This window comes from Bos indicus x Bos taurus, chromosome 5, assembly GCF_003369695.1.
Source record: "Bos indicus x Bos taurus breed Angus x Brahman F1 hybrid chromosome 5, Bos_hybrid_MaternalHap_v2.0, whole genome shotgun sequence".
Classification (NCBI taxonomy): Eukaryota; Metazoa; Chordata; class Mammalia; order Artiodactyla; family Bovidae; genus Bos; species Bos indicus x Bos taurus.
Window position 1 is genome coordinate 72,480,828 of NC_040080.1, and position 15,780 is coordinate 72,496,607.

General features: G+C 40.3%; 1 protein-coding gene across 1 annotated transcript in view; it reads left to right on the top strand.

Moving 5' to 3' along the window:
• Positions 1-14,901, top strand: part of HMGA2 (high mobility group AT-hook 2) — a 149,455-nt gene extending 134,554 nt beyond the window's left edge. The window contains exon 5 of the mRNA XM_027542455.1: positions 11,891-14,901. Coding sequence (XP_027398256.1) covers positions 11,891-11,938 — 48 coding nt within the window. The 3' untranslated portion in view covers positions 11,939-14,901. The remainder of the gene's footprint in view (positions 1-11,890) is intronic.
• Positions 14,902-15,780: the final 879 nt, after the last annotated feature.

The window sequence follows — 15,780 nt, forward strand, 5'->3', positions numbered from 1 at the left end:
CTGTGCATTGGGGTCAAAGTATATTGCAGTGTTCACTGTTACATCATGGGCTGTGAATGACAGGTTCATCATCTTAGGTGGTCTGTTAAAGCTTTGATTCAGTCTCTATTCTTGGGGTTGTAGGGAAGATAAGGCAAACAAAAACACAGTCACTGCATATGAGAAATGTGTAATCTAGTTCAGAGGTTCTTAGCCTTGGCTGCATATTGGAATCAACTGCAGATACTATTAATATAATTATGTATATCCAGTTGTATATATTAATATATACAGTTGACCCTTGAACAACATGGGTTTTAACTGTGATGGTCAACTTAAATGGGGATTTTTTTTCACTAACTACTACAGTACCACAGGATCCATAGTTGGTTTAATTGGTGGATGCAAAATCACAGATATGGAGTGAGGACCAACTATAGGACTTGAGTATCTAAGGCAAATCCTGGAATCAGCCCACCTCGGATACTGAAAAACAGACAACTATAAATGTGTGTACATCCTGAACCCTACCCAGTGCTGTATGCTGGAGCCAGCCCTTGTGAGGCAGTTGTATCTCTTCCAGACTCTATATTTAGTGATGTCAAGTAGGTGACTTGAAATCCATTTTGGTGGGAGTAGTTACACCATGAAAATTGATATATACTACAAGTCAGGACTTTATTTTATGGGAGAGGCAAGTTGTTGAACTTTTACCTGCATACCACTGGCCCCCACCCTTCAGTGATACTGATTATTTGGTCTGGAAACACACGCATTAGTATTTTATGAACTCCTCAAGTGAGTAACGTAAAGCCATGGATGAAGATACCCAGTGAACACATTTGAGAAGACATTTGAATATTTGTTGAGCAAATGAATGTGCAATGAGAGTCTATATGAGGCACAGCGTGATACAGATGAATGAGTGGGATGCCCTGTGTCGCCTAAGGGGGATGATCCTCGGAAGAATTTTGATCTTGTTATTGTTGAGTTGCAGAAGGGAAAATGAAGACATAGATTATTCTTTAGGGAAAGAATAGAAGATGTTTTAGATGAGATGAATGGCATATTCAAAAGTAAAGAGGCAGAGACAGGTAAATCACTGGTGGAGGTTATCCACATGGCTGAAACTGATTACAAATTGGGCAATAATACACCAAGAAATGATGTAAGTGACATCAGACATTTTTGTCCCAAGAGAATCAGGAATATCAAAGAAATCACAGATGGATTGGGTTGGTCCTCACTGATCAGTCTTGCTGTCTTACAGACCATGTTCCAGATTTGCCCTTGAAAAGAGAGTTTAGACTCAGAAAAAAAGAACATGGGCTCACTGGGCTTCCTAATCTGTATTGTCTTAAGGACACAGTGATGAATTATATAAACATGGGGACTACACAGAAGTTTGTGGAGGATAATGTAAATTTTACAGCACATTCAAAAGAATCTCTTTCTTTTCCATCTGTTTCTGTCAAAATACCCTCCTGGATGGCTTTAACATGTGGCAGTCTGGATTAACTCAGGCTTGTATCCTTTCTATCCACACTACTTTGAGGGGTTACATTCAGATCCTGTTTTGAGGTCACAAAAATTTTAGGACAATTAAATATTTTACATCCAAGAAAAGAACTCAGCAGTGTATAAGGTGGCCTAGGTTTTGCTTTCTGGCCCTGTCAATGGATGAATTAATCTCTCTAGTCCCTATATATCCATCTATGAACTGGGAAAATAACAGTGCATCTTCATGTACTCCAAAAGACATTTTAAGAGTTGTATAAATTCCAGGGAATATTATTACATTCTGACTTATTTTTGGATGCTTGGCTTTTCATTTCTAGAGATTTGTATTCTCAAAAATATCCAAGGTCTAATTAGTTCAAAACTACTATCTTTTTTTACCTTAAGTGTTTTCACTGCATCTTTTTAAAATAAAGGATTTTTTTAACAAAGGGAAAATTTTATGGTGATTTCTACATATTATCATTAGGACTAAAGCACTTGCCTTGAATGTAATTCCATGTGTATGGAGTTACAAAGACTGTCATCTATAGTATCTAATGCCATCAAATGCTTGTTGTCATTGTTCAGTCACTAAGTCATGTCCAAGTCTTTGCGACCCCATGGACTGCAGCACGGCAGGCTTCCCTGTCCTTCACTATCTCCTGGAGTTTGCTCAAACTCAAGTGCATTGAGTTGGTGATGCCATCCAACCATCTCATCTGCTGTCACCCCCTTCTCCTCCTGCCCTCACTTTTTCCCAACATCAGGGTCCTTTCCAATGAGTCAGCCCTTCACATTAGGTAGCCAAAGCATTGGAGCTTCAGCTTCAGTCCTTCCAATGAATATTCGGGGTTGATTTCTTTTAGGATTGAGTGGTTTGATCTTCTTTCAGTCTAAGGGACTCTCAAGAGTCTTCTCAAGCCACAGTTCAAAAGCATCAATTCTTCGGCGCTCAGCCTTCCTCATGGTCTGACTCTCACATACGTGCGTGACTAGTGGAAAAACCATGGCTTTGACTAGAGGGACCTTTGGTGGAAAAATGATGTCTCTGTTTTTTAATATGCTGACTAGGTTTGTCATAGCTTTTCTTCCAAAGAGCAAACGTCTTTTAATTTCCTGGCTGCAATTACCATCCGCAGTGAGTTTGGAGCCCAAGAAACAAATGTCACTGTTTCTACTTTTTCCTATCTATTTGCCATGAAGTGATGGGACCAGATGCCATGACTTAGTTTTTTTCATGTTGAGTTTTAAGCTTTTTCACTCTCCTCTTTCACTGTCATCAAGACGCTCTTTAGTTCGTCTTCGCTTTCTACCATTAGAGTAGTATTATCTGCATATCTGAGATTGTTGATTTTTTTCCTGGCAATCTTGATTCTAGCTTGTTATTCATCGAGCCCGGCATTTCACATGATGTACTCTGTGTTTCAAGTTAAATAAACAGGCTGACAATATACAGCCTTGTCGTACTCCTTCCCAATTTTGAACCAGTCCGTTGTTTGTGTCCGATTCTAACTGTTGCTTCTTCTTAAATTTCCTCAGAACTTTGGGGATGCAACTTTTTGAAAATGGATTAAAGAAAGTCATAATTCATTCCAAGAAGCCAAATTCAGAATTAGGCTAAATCTCAGAATTTAGATGTGCATATGTGTATATAAGTACATACATCAAGAGAGGAATAAAAATTTAAGGAAAACCATTCTGCAGAGGTGTGCTTGGGAAGTCCACCAGGTGCCATCAGCTGCAAACCTCAATGTGTGTCACGTAACCCTGATGGGAAAGTTAATAACCTTAAAAATCTAAAGGGGAAAATCTCTAATATTTAACATTAAATTTATAAGTTCCAAAACCAGTGAAAACTAAGCTTACTAGAGAATTCTATATTTTCATTTAAAGTGATAAAGTAAGAAGTTAGCTAATTTCCTAGTTTTTTAGCCATTGATTGCTAAAAAAGCAGTTGATTTCTCAGCCACACAGATTACATTCTCAATTTGAGTAGGAAATTGGTACATTTTGTTGCTGCTGTTGTTCTTTTTATAAAAGAAACCTTATAAGATATAGGGTTATTATTATTGATAGAGGGGGCTTTGCTTCTCAAGTGTTAATTTTCATAAGAAGAAAAATCTCACTCCATCTCAGAGTTCTAAAAAGATTTTGTTGATTTATTAGCTATCTTATTGTTTCTTGATTTCCGCCTTTTAAAATTTTAAACTGAAATTAGAAGTGAGTCCTTATATATAATTCAGATTTTTTTTTTTCTCACGTGAGCCCTACTCAGAAGGTAAAAACAGCTTTAAACAATCCTAAGTTCTCCTTCCTTTCAACCCAGTTTCCTCATTGTTGTAGCGCCCTGGCAAGCTACACCTCTAGCAATTAAGACAGGTAGAAACCTGCTCCTTTTCAGCTTCCCGGTGAGAGAACTGGAAAGTTTTCAGTTTCTAAGAGACTGGAAACAAAGCTTTCTGTTTCGAAACAGAGCTTTTACCTGCAAGTAACATCATTTGTGGGTGGTGTGTGTTGGGGCAAAGAAATCTAAGCCTTGGTTATCATGGGATTTTCCCCCCCTTAAAAAAAAAAAAAGAAGTTGAATGCTTTTACAGAGACTTCAAGGGCAGTTTTAAGGATGTTTATATTTCAGACAACCTAAACATTGTTTGGAGCAAAATGAGAGATTTCACTTTGGGACAAGCAGGTTGATGAATTGCAGTCAGCATCTTGTTCTCAAAGAAGGCATTTTTACTGGGGGCTTTTAGTCTAGACATACAAAGGAGGAAGGAGGAAAAAGGGAGAGTTCTCTAACACTCATCTTTTACGTGGTATCTTGGCCAGTGCAGTAAATAGTTCATCATAAATCAGACTTGCAAAAAAGAGTCACTCTCTACTCACTCAGGGAGAATAGTGATTTATGCTGCTTAAGTCATAAAGAGTACTGATTTATTTGTTTTCCAACTTATGCTCTTTCAAGCTGGTGAAACAGTTTGTGGGCCAGTAAATGTTTGGTACAGACTGGCAAAACATAAAGAATTATATCAAAGCCCACCTCGAGTGGGACTGTTTTGTGTATAGGAAATACATTTTTTATTTAACCTCTGACCTCTGACATTGCAAAGGTCAAGGAAAAAGAAGAGATCCAAGTAGAAGGCAGCATTTAACTCTTATAATAAAGTAGCTCAAGGAGATACAGCACATGGGTAGGGCAGAGGAAGCATATCAAAATGATCATCAACTGTAAACATATGAAGTCATTAGCTTAGTTTTAATAAAGGAATATTGGCGAGATGAAGTCAGCTGTTTCTTGGCATGGGATGTCTTACAGAGATGACATAAACATCTAACAGAAGTGAAAGAACATTACTCAGTTTGGGGCACAACATAAAACTCCAAAAGGCAAAATATAGTGTTTCTGAACTTGACAGATTTCCTATAAGAGTTTTTTTGTTTTTTTTTTTTAATATGATTGCCTTTAACTGTGTGGTAAAGCCTGTGGATTAGGCTAAAATTAAATGGCCATGTCTGTCTGCTTTCCTTTGCATATTGCAGTGCTTTTCCTATGCATTTTGATGTGAGTCATATAAAAAGCTATTATTTATTCAATATGTAAGATTTCTTCTTACTATCCAAACCCAAATTAATATGAATAAATAATGACTGGCTTTAAAACACTGTCTTTCTAAGAAAATCCTTAATGTTTGAATAGAAGTATGTTGGTTTGTCCAAGAAACTTTTTTAACTTTGAGGGAATGTTTGCTGGACACGGAAATGTTTCTATTGAAGAATTATTTAACTTACTGTTATTATTGATATTTTAATAATCATCTTCAAAAGTCCTTGTCTCAGGATAATAAACAATGTTTGGTGCAATAATGATTAAAACTCAGAAATGTTGTTTCCTGGCAACAAATACAAATTATGAACAATTTTATATACATAGAAAACAAAGAGAAAATGTTTCTGCTAATCTGAGCCATCAATAAACACATCCTGAATAAAACCATTAAGCAGCCTTTAATCTATCCATTTTAAAACTACTTTGTAAAAAGAAGAACATTCCTCAATAGTTTTGGAAATGTTGAAATGAATTTCCTTTTCCTGAGTGGTTCCTTCATATAAAAATCTTTTTGCTGCATCTTTAACTATTTTTTAAACATGATATTCCTTCAGTAAGAATTAGAAACTGCCGGACACAGGAGCCTGGAAGGCTGCAGTCCGTAGGGGCGCAAAGAGCCAGGCACAACTGAAGCAACTTGGGAGGTATGCGTGGAAAACTGATGAAGTTTGTGATCCTCAGAAATCATGACTTGCAGGATCCTGAAATCTGCAGTTAATGAGTGTGAAAGTCGCTCAGTCGTATCCGACTCTTGCAATTCCATGGACTATACAGTCCGTGGAATTCTCTAGGCCAGAATACTGGAGTGGGTAGCCTTTCCCTTCTCCAGGGGATCTTCCCGACCCAGGACTCAAACCGGGGTCTCCTCCATTGCAGGCAGATTTTTACCAGCTGAGCCACAAAGGAAGCCCCCCAAATTTGCATTTAGTTTATATATAAAATGAATTGTCTATCTGAAAAATGTGATTCCCTTCTGAAGATATTTTTAAATAGTCTTCCATCCCAGAAAAGAATTTGTAGTATCCCAGAGATGAATGTTACCTCTCTTTGCAGTATTTTCAGGGATGAAACTCTGATCAGAGGCATGCCCAAGACAAACAGCAGTGTGTTAAAATCTAAGATGTCATATTTTGTTTTCTTCGGGAGGCATTCTTTAGTAACAGGGTTTTTTCCCTTTCTTTCACAGCTATCTATCATTGAACTACAGATAAAGAAATAAACACAAAATGAGTGGCTATAATGACTCATCATAGCTCCACACTGTAGTCTTACAGAATTTTTACTCTTTTTTCAAAGTTTTCCCATTTCGTTGTCACATTTTTTTCTCACACCCTGCTGATGGGTATTATCATTATTGTGTGACACAGTGAGAACCAGGCACAAGTTATACACACATTAATGCTAGGGCTGGTGCCCGTGTTCATTGATCTCTAGGATCAACCTTCTTTACCTCAAACATCCTCCAGTAAGACCTTAAAAGGCTCCCCTGGTGGCTCAGTGGTAAAGAATCCACCTGCAATGCAGGAGACGGGTCAATCCGTGAGTCAGGAAGATTCCCTGGAGAAGGAAATGACAACCCACTCCAGTATCTTGCCTGAGAAACCCCATGGACAGAGGAGCCTGGGGGGCTACAGTCCATAGTGTTGAAAAGAGGCAGACACGACTGAGCACCTGAACACACAATAAGATCTTAAAACTGACTTTTATTAAGTTGATGGTAACACATGCAAGGTAGACGCTTGTATATTTTTACATACATAAGACTAAAATTAATAAAAAGATAAGGTACCATAAATATCCCAACTTCTAAAGCATCCTTTTGAAAAACATTTCCACCAGAATGCCTTGCACTTGCCAGATCATAGGGTTTATATAGGTTCCATTGAACATGTTTTTTAAAAATGTGATATAAAGTTTTCCTAGTTGAAGGAAAGAATCACTTTCCATGAAGTTAAACAGCCCCAATCCATTTTAAATTAAAATATCTGACCAAGAGATAGAAAATGTCCGATTTGTGGTCTCATGGGTCACTTAGCTGCAGATGGAACTTGAAAACTTGGTTTCTGGTCTCTGCTGCAGAGGAGGGGAACCCATAATTTTTGTTCTAGCAGGACTGGCTTGAGATATTCACGAACATGAAAAACTCTTGAGTGTGTCATTCCAAGTCCTTAAGGAACTGAACATACTAAGATGACAAAAAGAATGTCACTAAACCATAACTACTCTCTCTAGAAGACTAGGTATTGTTTGGTTTACTAGCAACATAGCTTAAATTACAGATGCATTTGTAGCCTGTAGCGCTTTCTAATGAGAGAGTCACAGAATTCTTTGCAACCATGGGGAAAACAAATAAGGGTTTATTAGGCGACATGGACTTCTGTGACTAGCCCTCCTTACTACACACAAAGAGGGGCATGATGATGACAGCACCCCTATAATTTGCAGGGAGAGTATTTCCATTTCTCAGTTCCATTGAAAATTCGCTGGCCTCCTTTCCACTGCAGATCTTCTGTTTAGTCTGCATCTGAAAATTAAACCCAGAGCTTCGGCTCTTGCCTTAAACCTTCCTCCAGTGCACACCCTCACCCTTGCCTGTGGTGGTAAGACCTATGGTTAAACGCCTAAGACATTGAAAAATTCCATCCAGCATGAGGGGATCAGGATGTATATTGGGATGTCTTCTTCCTCCTTTTGAATCAGTGAGCAAAAGTGCATCCAAGGGTATATGCCAAATGCATCATGCTGAACAAAATCAAAAGAATGGGGAGAGGTGAGAACTGTCTTTCTAGGTTTTAGTGGGTTTTTTCCCCCAAGCGTAATGAAAGCAATGAAAGAGTTACACTTATTAAATTCCTTTCGGGGGGAACAAAAGAAAAACTTTAGGCAAAATGAGTGCAATTTTTCCAGCAGTCATAATAAAAATATAGTTCTCCAACTCTGCCTACTTTCTTCTCCCTCTCTTCGGTTTTCTGCCAAAAAAATCCACGTGTTTCACCCCGTGTGGTGCAGCCTCAGTGGTCTTTGTAAGGTAACTGAGTGGATGGCTGGGGGCTGTTCAGTGTTTAGAGGCCTTAGTGGCTGGTGCTCATAAAAATGTCACTGTGCACTTTCACTTTGAAAAGTCCTTTTATCCTACATTCCTGAAGCGCCATTCCAACAGTAAGCCTCCTTGACCAGACTGCGGCTGCCTGGCTTTCCCACCTCGCCAACTAGCCCCTAATGAGATGTGGAGAGTGCTTGGCGACAGTCTTTCAACGACTCAGTATTGCCTCAGAGCTGCCGTTGGGGGGCTACCCAAGCTCAAAGATCCTTTGGCCATATGTAGCGAACATAATACCTCAAGTTCCAATCTATTGCCTACAGCAAATGACAGTGTCTTTTAAGTTACTTAGGATTGAATCTCAGGGGTTCCTACCAGCTACTCTGCTGTGAAAATAAGATTCCTGGGGGATGTCAGGACCAGATGCATCTTCCTTTCATCACTGGTTCCTGTCTGTCCACTCTTTGCACCACAGAAGGGCCCTGTGTTAAGTCTGGTCAGCAGCTGAACATGGATTTTCTGACCCCATCCTTTTTTTTTGGCTATACTGGGTGTCCATTGCTTAGCTCAGGCTTTCTCTACTTGTGGCAAGCATGGGCTCCTCTAGTTGCAGTGTGAGGGCTTCTCATTGTGGCAGCTTCTCTTGTTGCAGAACACTGGCTCTGAGACACACAGGCTTCAGTAGTTATGACACACAGGCTCAGGAGTTGTGAGTCTAGAGCTTGGGCTCAGTAGTTGCTCCGAAGCATGTGGAATCTCCCTGGACTAGGGATTGAACCCATGTACCCTGTATTGGCAGGCGGATTCTTATCCACTGTGCCACCGGGGAAGTCTTCTGACTCTATCATCATGCATCCACGACCCAGATGGTTCTTGAGAAGGAAAGCAAGAACTCTTCTCTCCCAGCCTTACTTTGCAATCTGCTATTGAATCACCTGCCCCAATTCAGTCAATGAACTGTGGAACCAAAAAGAAAAAAAAAATTGAAGATTTTTCTTCTCTTAATTACACACATACTTTCTGTCACAGCAAAAGGCCAGGTTACTGGAAGGGTGAGAACTGGGGTTTGCAGAAGTGAGAGCTGCCACCTTTCACGTGCACCTCCAACATGATCCCCTTGGCAGCCGTGTCATCCTTTAGAGGTTGGCCAGTCAGGGCTATGCCAAGAAGAGAGAACTCTCCACAGACCAAACACTTGTGAAAACCTTCATCCTGAGCATGTGAGAGCTACATGACCTCCCAAGGTTTGACCCAGTGAGGCTCCCGCCCTCTGGCATCCTGGTTAGAAAGCCAGTACTAGCAGAGGCATTTCAGTGTCCATGGAAATAAAACAACTCTCCATCTTGTGTTAAGAACCATTAAGTAAAGGAAACAATATGAGGATGAGGGACTGTCATTTTCGGCTGAATTGTGTCTAAGGGATCTAAATAAACCACTTCCATATCAGGAGCTACAAGAGCTCAAATCAAGCAACATTTCTGGGAATGTTTTGAAAAGCTGATCACATCCCATCTACTGCAAGATCTTTGTAAGTTCATGGCCTAAAAATTCAATGTCCTTCTGGATTTGGAAGACCTTTTTCCAGATAGTCTAGAAAAATTGAGCAGTTAGGAATGGAATAATTACAGGTTGATCTGGGGCCCCAGGGGCCTTCCAACTTGACAGCCTTCTGTTAATTTGTTAACCAGGGGAAGAAGCAATCAAATCTATCTGCCAGCTTGTATGCCGTAGTCTGTTTCAGGGTAGTCACCTAAGTCCATACCTCCTGTCCTAATGAGAAATGAGTCCTTTGGGGATGGTTGAAGAGTGTATCTGCCGAACAACTTAAGTGACTTTCTGGAATTTAAATATTAAATGTAAAGACAAGGTCAAAGGGCGGCTGAACATTGGCTCAACTCTTGCGTCCGTCCCCTCCCATCCTCCTTTGTGGCCAGGACTCCATACATGGAGAATCTCAGGATCCTGGCCTGTTGCCTATCAAGAGGTATAAACCTACTGCTTAAATATGTGAAGCCCAGTTTGGGCGTTGGGAGCAGAGGGGAGGTGGCTGCGAACGTTCCACGTTTCCTATATAACCCAAAGCAGACTAAACAAAACCAGTGTGAAATCTCATGACTTGATGCTGCAGTGGTTATATTTTTTAAGCTGTAATCCATTCATTTGTATGTGTGTTTATTCGCAGGATTTACAGCTCCCTCAGTCTTGGGTAGAGGGAAGAGAATGTTTGAAACCTTTGGCAAAGGGTTTGCAATAAGCAGTGGCCTATTAAAGCTCAGGATACAGTGTGTGAGTGCGTGTGCATTCATGTGAGCCTGTGAGTGCCCGTTCATGTGGGCTTTTTTTTCCCCCTCCCTTTTGCTGCTTTTACGCAAAAGCGTCACACATGGTAGCATTTAGGAGTTCCTTCACAGCTGAAGTGCTTCAAACACTAATGAATGGAAGTTTGGTCATATAATGCAGACAAGCTTTAAGGCATGCGTTACTGAATGGTGTACTGTAGTGACCTGGGAAAGGAAGAGAGGTATAAATTGTGTCAGTTAGCCACCCAGACAAAATGAAGCCATGTGGAAAATCAAATCTATTAAAGTATGAAGACTGTTATAAGCTGTTTGAAGCTGGCCGTTCCTAAAGTTTGCTGCAGGAGTAAATGTTTGCTTCTTCTCCCAGATCTTTTTCACATGCCGTCTTATGAGACAGTGTACAGCATTTGATAAAAATCATCCTGTCACTAAGGACGCTTTTATCAGAAATGTTTATTGTCTCCGCTTTACCACCCATGTCCTGAAAGGTACTGCACATTTGTTAAATAAGCAAAAGGAAAGAGAACTTTACAGCTCAAGCCGGCTTGCAGAAACTCCAACAAATTCCAGAGCCATAAGGAATCAAAAAAGGGAAAGAGAAGGGAGAATTAGATTTATGAAGAGAAGGCCCTGCAAAAACATATATATTAGATTTTCTCTGTTTGGTCAGCCCACCATTAAATGTTTGGTTGGTGTGGATTTAGTACTGAGATTGAGCTGTTAATGGCAGACTGTGGTCATTGTCTTACAATGTGCTTTAATAAATACAAGGAGGAAATCCATTTGGAAAGGAAGTGAGTCCTCAGCTCTTGCAGCCCTTTCTCAGGCTCTGCCTTCATGCTGCCTCCCTCATGGTGGTGGTGGCATCTTGGTCACACAGGAGTGCCAACACCCATCTGACTCTGCCCAAAGCCTGGCTGTCCTGGCCCTGCAGCTTTGGGTATATGAGTTCTTGTGCCTTGATTTTCTCACCTGTAGAATGGGAATAATACCAGCCAGTCCCTAAAAGCATCAAGTAAGCACCCTAAGAGCATCAGCTATGATTTCCAATATCTGCAGGACATGTTTCCTTTGTGCCCCAGGAATGGATCCCCTCCACTTGATTTGCTAGTTTTTAAAACTGATGACTGGTGAGCCATCGGGAAAAAATTTATCCATGTCTTTTTTCCCTCTCGTTGGTGAGTAAGCTCACACGGGCCTGACATTCTCTGGATGGCAGACAATTGAATCTGCTGAGCAGCCGCCATGATGTCAAGCCTTAAGTCAACAGTGGCTAATGACGGCTCTGGGAAAAAACAACACCTTGATTCCTCAATTATGGTTTAAGAAGCCCTGGGAACGAGGGGCTTGCCAGTCATCCGCATCCTCTTTTGAAGCCAGCATAATGTGCTGTAGAAACAGGTCACTTCTGAACCATTTGTCAGAGCAGCCACACAATGTAACGGTTGCGCCCTTTGTGTGTTCCAGGAGGAGACTGAAGAGACATCCTCACAAGAGTCTGCGGAAGAGGATTAGGGGGCACCAACATTCAATTTCTACCTCAGCAGCAGTTGAATCTTTTGAAGGGAGAAGACACTGCAGTGACCACTTACTCTCTATCGCCATGGTCTTTCCACTTTCATCTGGGGTCGGGGGTGAGGGGGTGGGGCGGGGGCGGGGCGGGGGTGGGGGCGGGAGAAGTCACGTAACCTTAAAAAGGACTATATTAATCACCTTCTTTGTAATCCCTTCACAGTCCCAGGTTTAGTGAGAAACTGCTGTAAACACAGGGGACACAGTTTTAACAATGCAACTTTTAATTACTGTTTTCTTTTTCCTTAACCTACTAATAGTTTGTGGATCTGATAAGCAGGAGTGGGTGGATGAGAAAAAAACCTCTGAATCGGGTTTAGTCAATCACTGCACTGCATCCAAACCAGAAACGTGTCACCCACGTGACACTGGGCATTCCTCCAGGCCAGGCGTGGTGGGAAACACTGGCCACCTCAGACGCCACCCAGCCCGCTCAGTAGTGAAGCTTCTGTGTAGAACACCAAAGATAGGACTAGCTACTACTTCTCTCTTTTTCATATAACCTTGTAGACACTTACTTGATGATTTTTTTTTTAATTTTTACTTTTATTTCTAAATGAGACGAAATGCTGATGTATCCGTTCATCGAGCTTAACAAACCAGAAAAGGTGATGTTCACTTTTCAAAAAGGGAAGTACGCAAACTCTGATTGCCAACTCCTTTATTTATGGATGCCACCGCATATCTGCAGGAGTAATAAATTTACTCACAGCCCTTGTTTTTTTATTTTCAGGAACCCTCATCCGGGTAGAATCTACTTCCTACAGAGCCAAATGCCATTTAGCAATAAATCACACTTGTCAGCCTCAAAGCATTTTTAAGGAACCTAGACAAGTAAAATTATCCTCTTTGTAATTTAATGAAAAGGTACAACAGAATAATGCATGAAGAATTTAACCTGGATTATGAGGTGGGAGGAGCGAAATCCAAATTTCTTTTGCTATAGTTTATACTACAATTTAAAGGACAGAAAAAAAAAGCAGGCTCTCTCTCTCCTCTTTCTCTCTCTTCATTGTTTATCAGTTTCCGTGAAAGACCTAAATACCACTTACCTCAAATGAAGCTTATGTGTTACGTCAAGTAATACGTTTTGACATAGGATGGTTGGATGAGGTGCTTGACCTCAGCTCACCATCTCTTCATTCAAACTGCACTTTTAGCCAGAGATGCAATACAAACCCACTGCTCAATACTACCTCTGAATGTTACAATTAATTTACAGTTTAGTACTTATTACATGCTGCTATACACAAGCAATGCAAGAAAAGAAAACGCCATGGGTAGATGATACAAATCATCTACGGTTCTTTTTTGTCCACTTATTTACAGTTAAAGAAGCAGTCTCCTTACTGTGTTTCAGCATGGCTATGTATTTTTCTATGGGATTTTTTTTTTATTAAAATTTTACAAATACTTGTTTCAGCTTCTCTGCTAGATTTTCTACAGTAACTTGAATTTTTGTTTTTAACCAAGTCGCTCCTAGGTTCTTAAGGATAATTTTCCTCCATCACACTACACATCACACAAAATTTGACTGTAATGTTTAAATATTACCTTCCAAGTTTGTACCTCACATGAATTGTTTAAGGAAATGGACTAATTGACTTGCAAAGACCTACCTCCAGACTTCAAAAGGAATGAACTTGTTACTTGCAGCCTTCATTTTTGTCAATGTTTGAAATATTTCAGACTGCAGCTAACCCTCATCAAAACTATTTTTGTAAAAGGCTTTTTTGATAGAAAGAAACACGTTTTTACATACTTTTTGCAAATAAAATAAAGCCAACCTTCAAAGAAACTTGAAGCTTTGTAGGTGAGATGCAACAAGCTCAGCTTTTGCATGATGCAATCAAAAATATGTTTTGAAGATTAGTTGACTATGAAAAAATGCTTGACAGATATTTTCATGTATTTTACACAAATGTGATTTTTGTAATATGTCTCAACCAGATTTATTTTAAACGCTTCTTATGTAGAGTTTGTATTCCTTTCTCTCCTAGTGAGTGTGCTGACTTTTTAACATGGTATTATCAACTGGGCCAAGAGGTAGCTTCTCATGACGGCTTGTGTCAGTCTGGCTTTTAGCACTGATGCCAAATGAAATTCAAAACCATCTCTCTTCCAGCCGCTTCAGGGAGGTCGTTTCAAAGACCACGTACCTCTCTGAGACGGGCTCACTGTTGTGAATCACCAAAGGAGCTGTGGAGAGAATTAAAACCCAACAGTACTGTTAACTATGCATTTAATAAGCAAATAAACAGTGGCTCATAAAAATGAAAGTCCCACTCCTTATCTTGGGTTGGGTCTTTTGAAACCTCACTGGCCAGCAACTGAAGCAGTTGCTCATGTTGGCCAAACTCAGAACACACAGCAATTTCCATCTCTGATGAAGTTACTCTCTTATTTCCTATACGTTGTACAATCAAAACACACTACTACCTCTTAAGCCCCAGTATACCTCATTTTTCATACTGAAAAAAAGCTTGTGGCCAATGGAACAGTAAGAACATCATAAAATTTTTATATATATAGTTTATTTTTGTGGGAGATAAATTTTATAGGACTGTTCTTTGCTGTTGTTGGTCTCAGGCTAAATAAGACTGGACATTTAACTTTTCTACCATTTCTGAAGTTAGGTATGTTTCCAGGAGAAAAGTATCAAGACGTTGAACTGCAGTTGACTTTCTTCCTGTTTCTATGAGTGTCTTCTAACTTTGTTCTTCATGTAGAGTTGCTGTCTATGATTGTACTTTGAATCGCTTGCTTGTTGAAAATATTTCTCTAGTGGATTATCACTGTCTGTTCTGCACAATAAACATAACAGCCTCTGTGATCCCCCTGTGTTTTGATTCCTCCTCTTTGTCATGACTCCATTAAATGAGTAATAAAGTTTGGTCAAAACAGGTGAAGGAGAGAGACAGTCACAAGTCATTTTGTTGCACCTCCTACACACTGTGCACCCACACCTCTGCACACACCAGTGTAAAGTTTTCAAGCACAGCTCTCCGAGGGTTCCCAATCACAGATTCAACCAACCACGGATTCCCTAGAGCCGACTGCATAAAGTGATTTTGTATAAGGAACTTGAGCATTCTTGGATTTTGGTATTGGGGCTTTCTTGGTAACTCAGCTGGTAAAGAATCTTGCAATGCAAGAGACCCAGTTTCAAGTCCTGGGTCGGGAAGATCCCTTGGAGAAGGGATAGGCTACCCACTCCAGTGTTCATGGGCTTTCCTGGTGGCTCAGATGGTACAGAATCTGCCTGCAGTGCAAGAGACCTGGATTCAATCCCCGGATTGAGAAAATCCCCTGGAGGAGGGCATGGCAGCCCACTCCAGTATTCTGGCCTGGAGAATCCCCATGGACAGAGGAGCCTGGCAGGCTACAGTCCATGGGGTTGCAAAGAGTCAGACATGACTGAGCCACTAAGCACAGCACAGGGATCAAACCCGTGCCCCCAGGATTCTGAGGGAAGGCTATGTCAAACTTCTTGAATCAGTTGTCCTAAATTTACATTTCATAATCTGACATTTAACTCCACAAAGACAATCTTCAAAGAAATGTAAAGGAAGAATAATCATAGTTTAAAACCAGAGGGTTTTCACTGAAGGCTTGCGTCTGCAAAGTTTGTAACTGATCTGTCAGTTCTCTTTGAATTGGTATCTGTAGAGGTCCAACAGTTTGGTGAAAAGAATAAAAAATTGCAAGTCACAGAGTGTCTGCTGAACAGGAATCTTTTTATTCTGTAACACCCATAAGCAGTGAACACCCATGAACTTATTCCA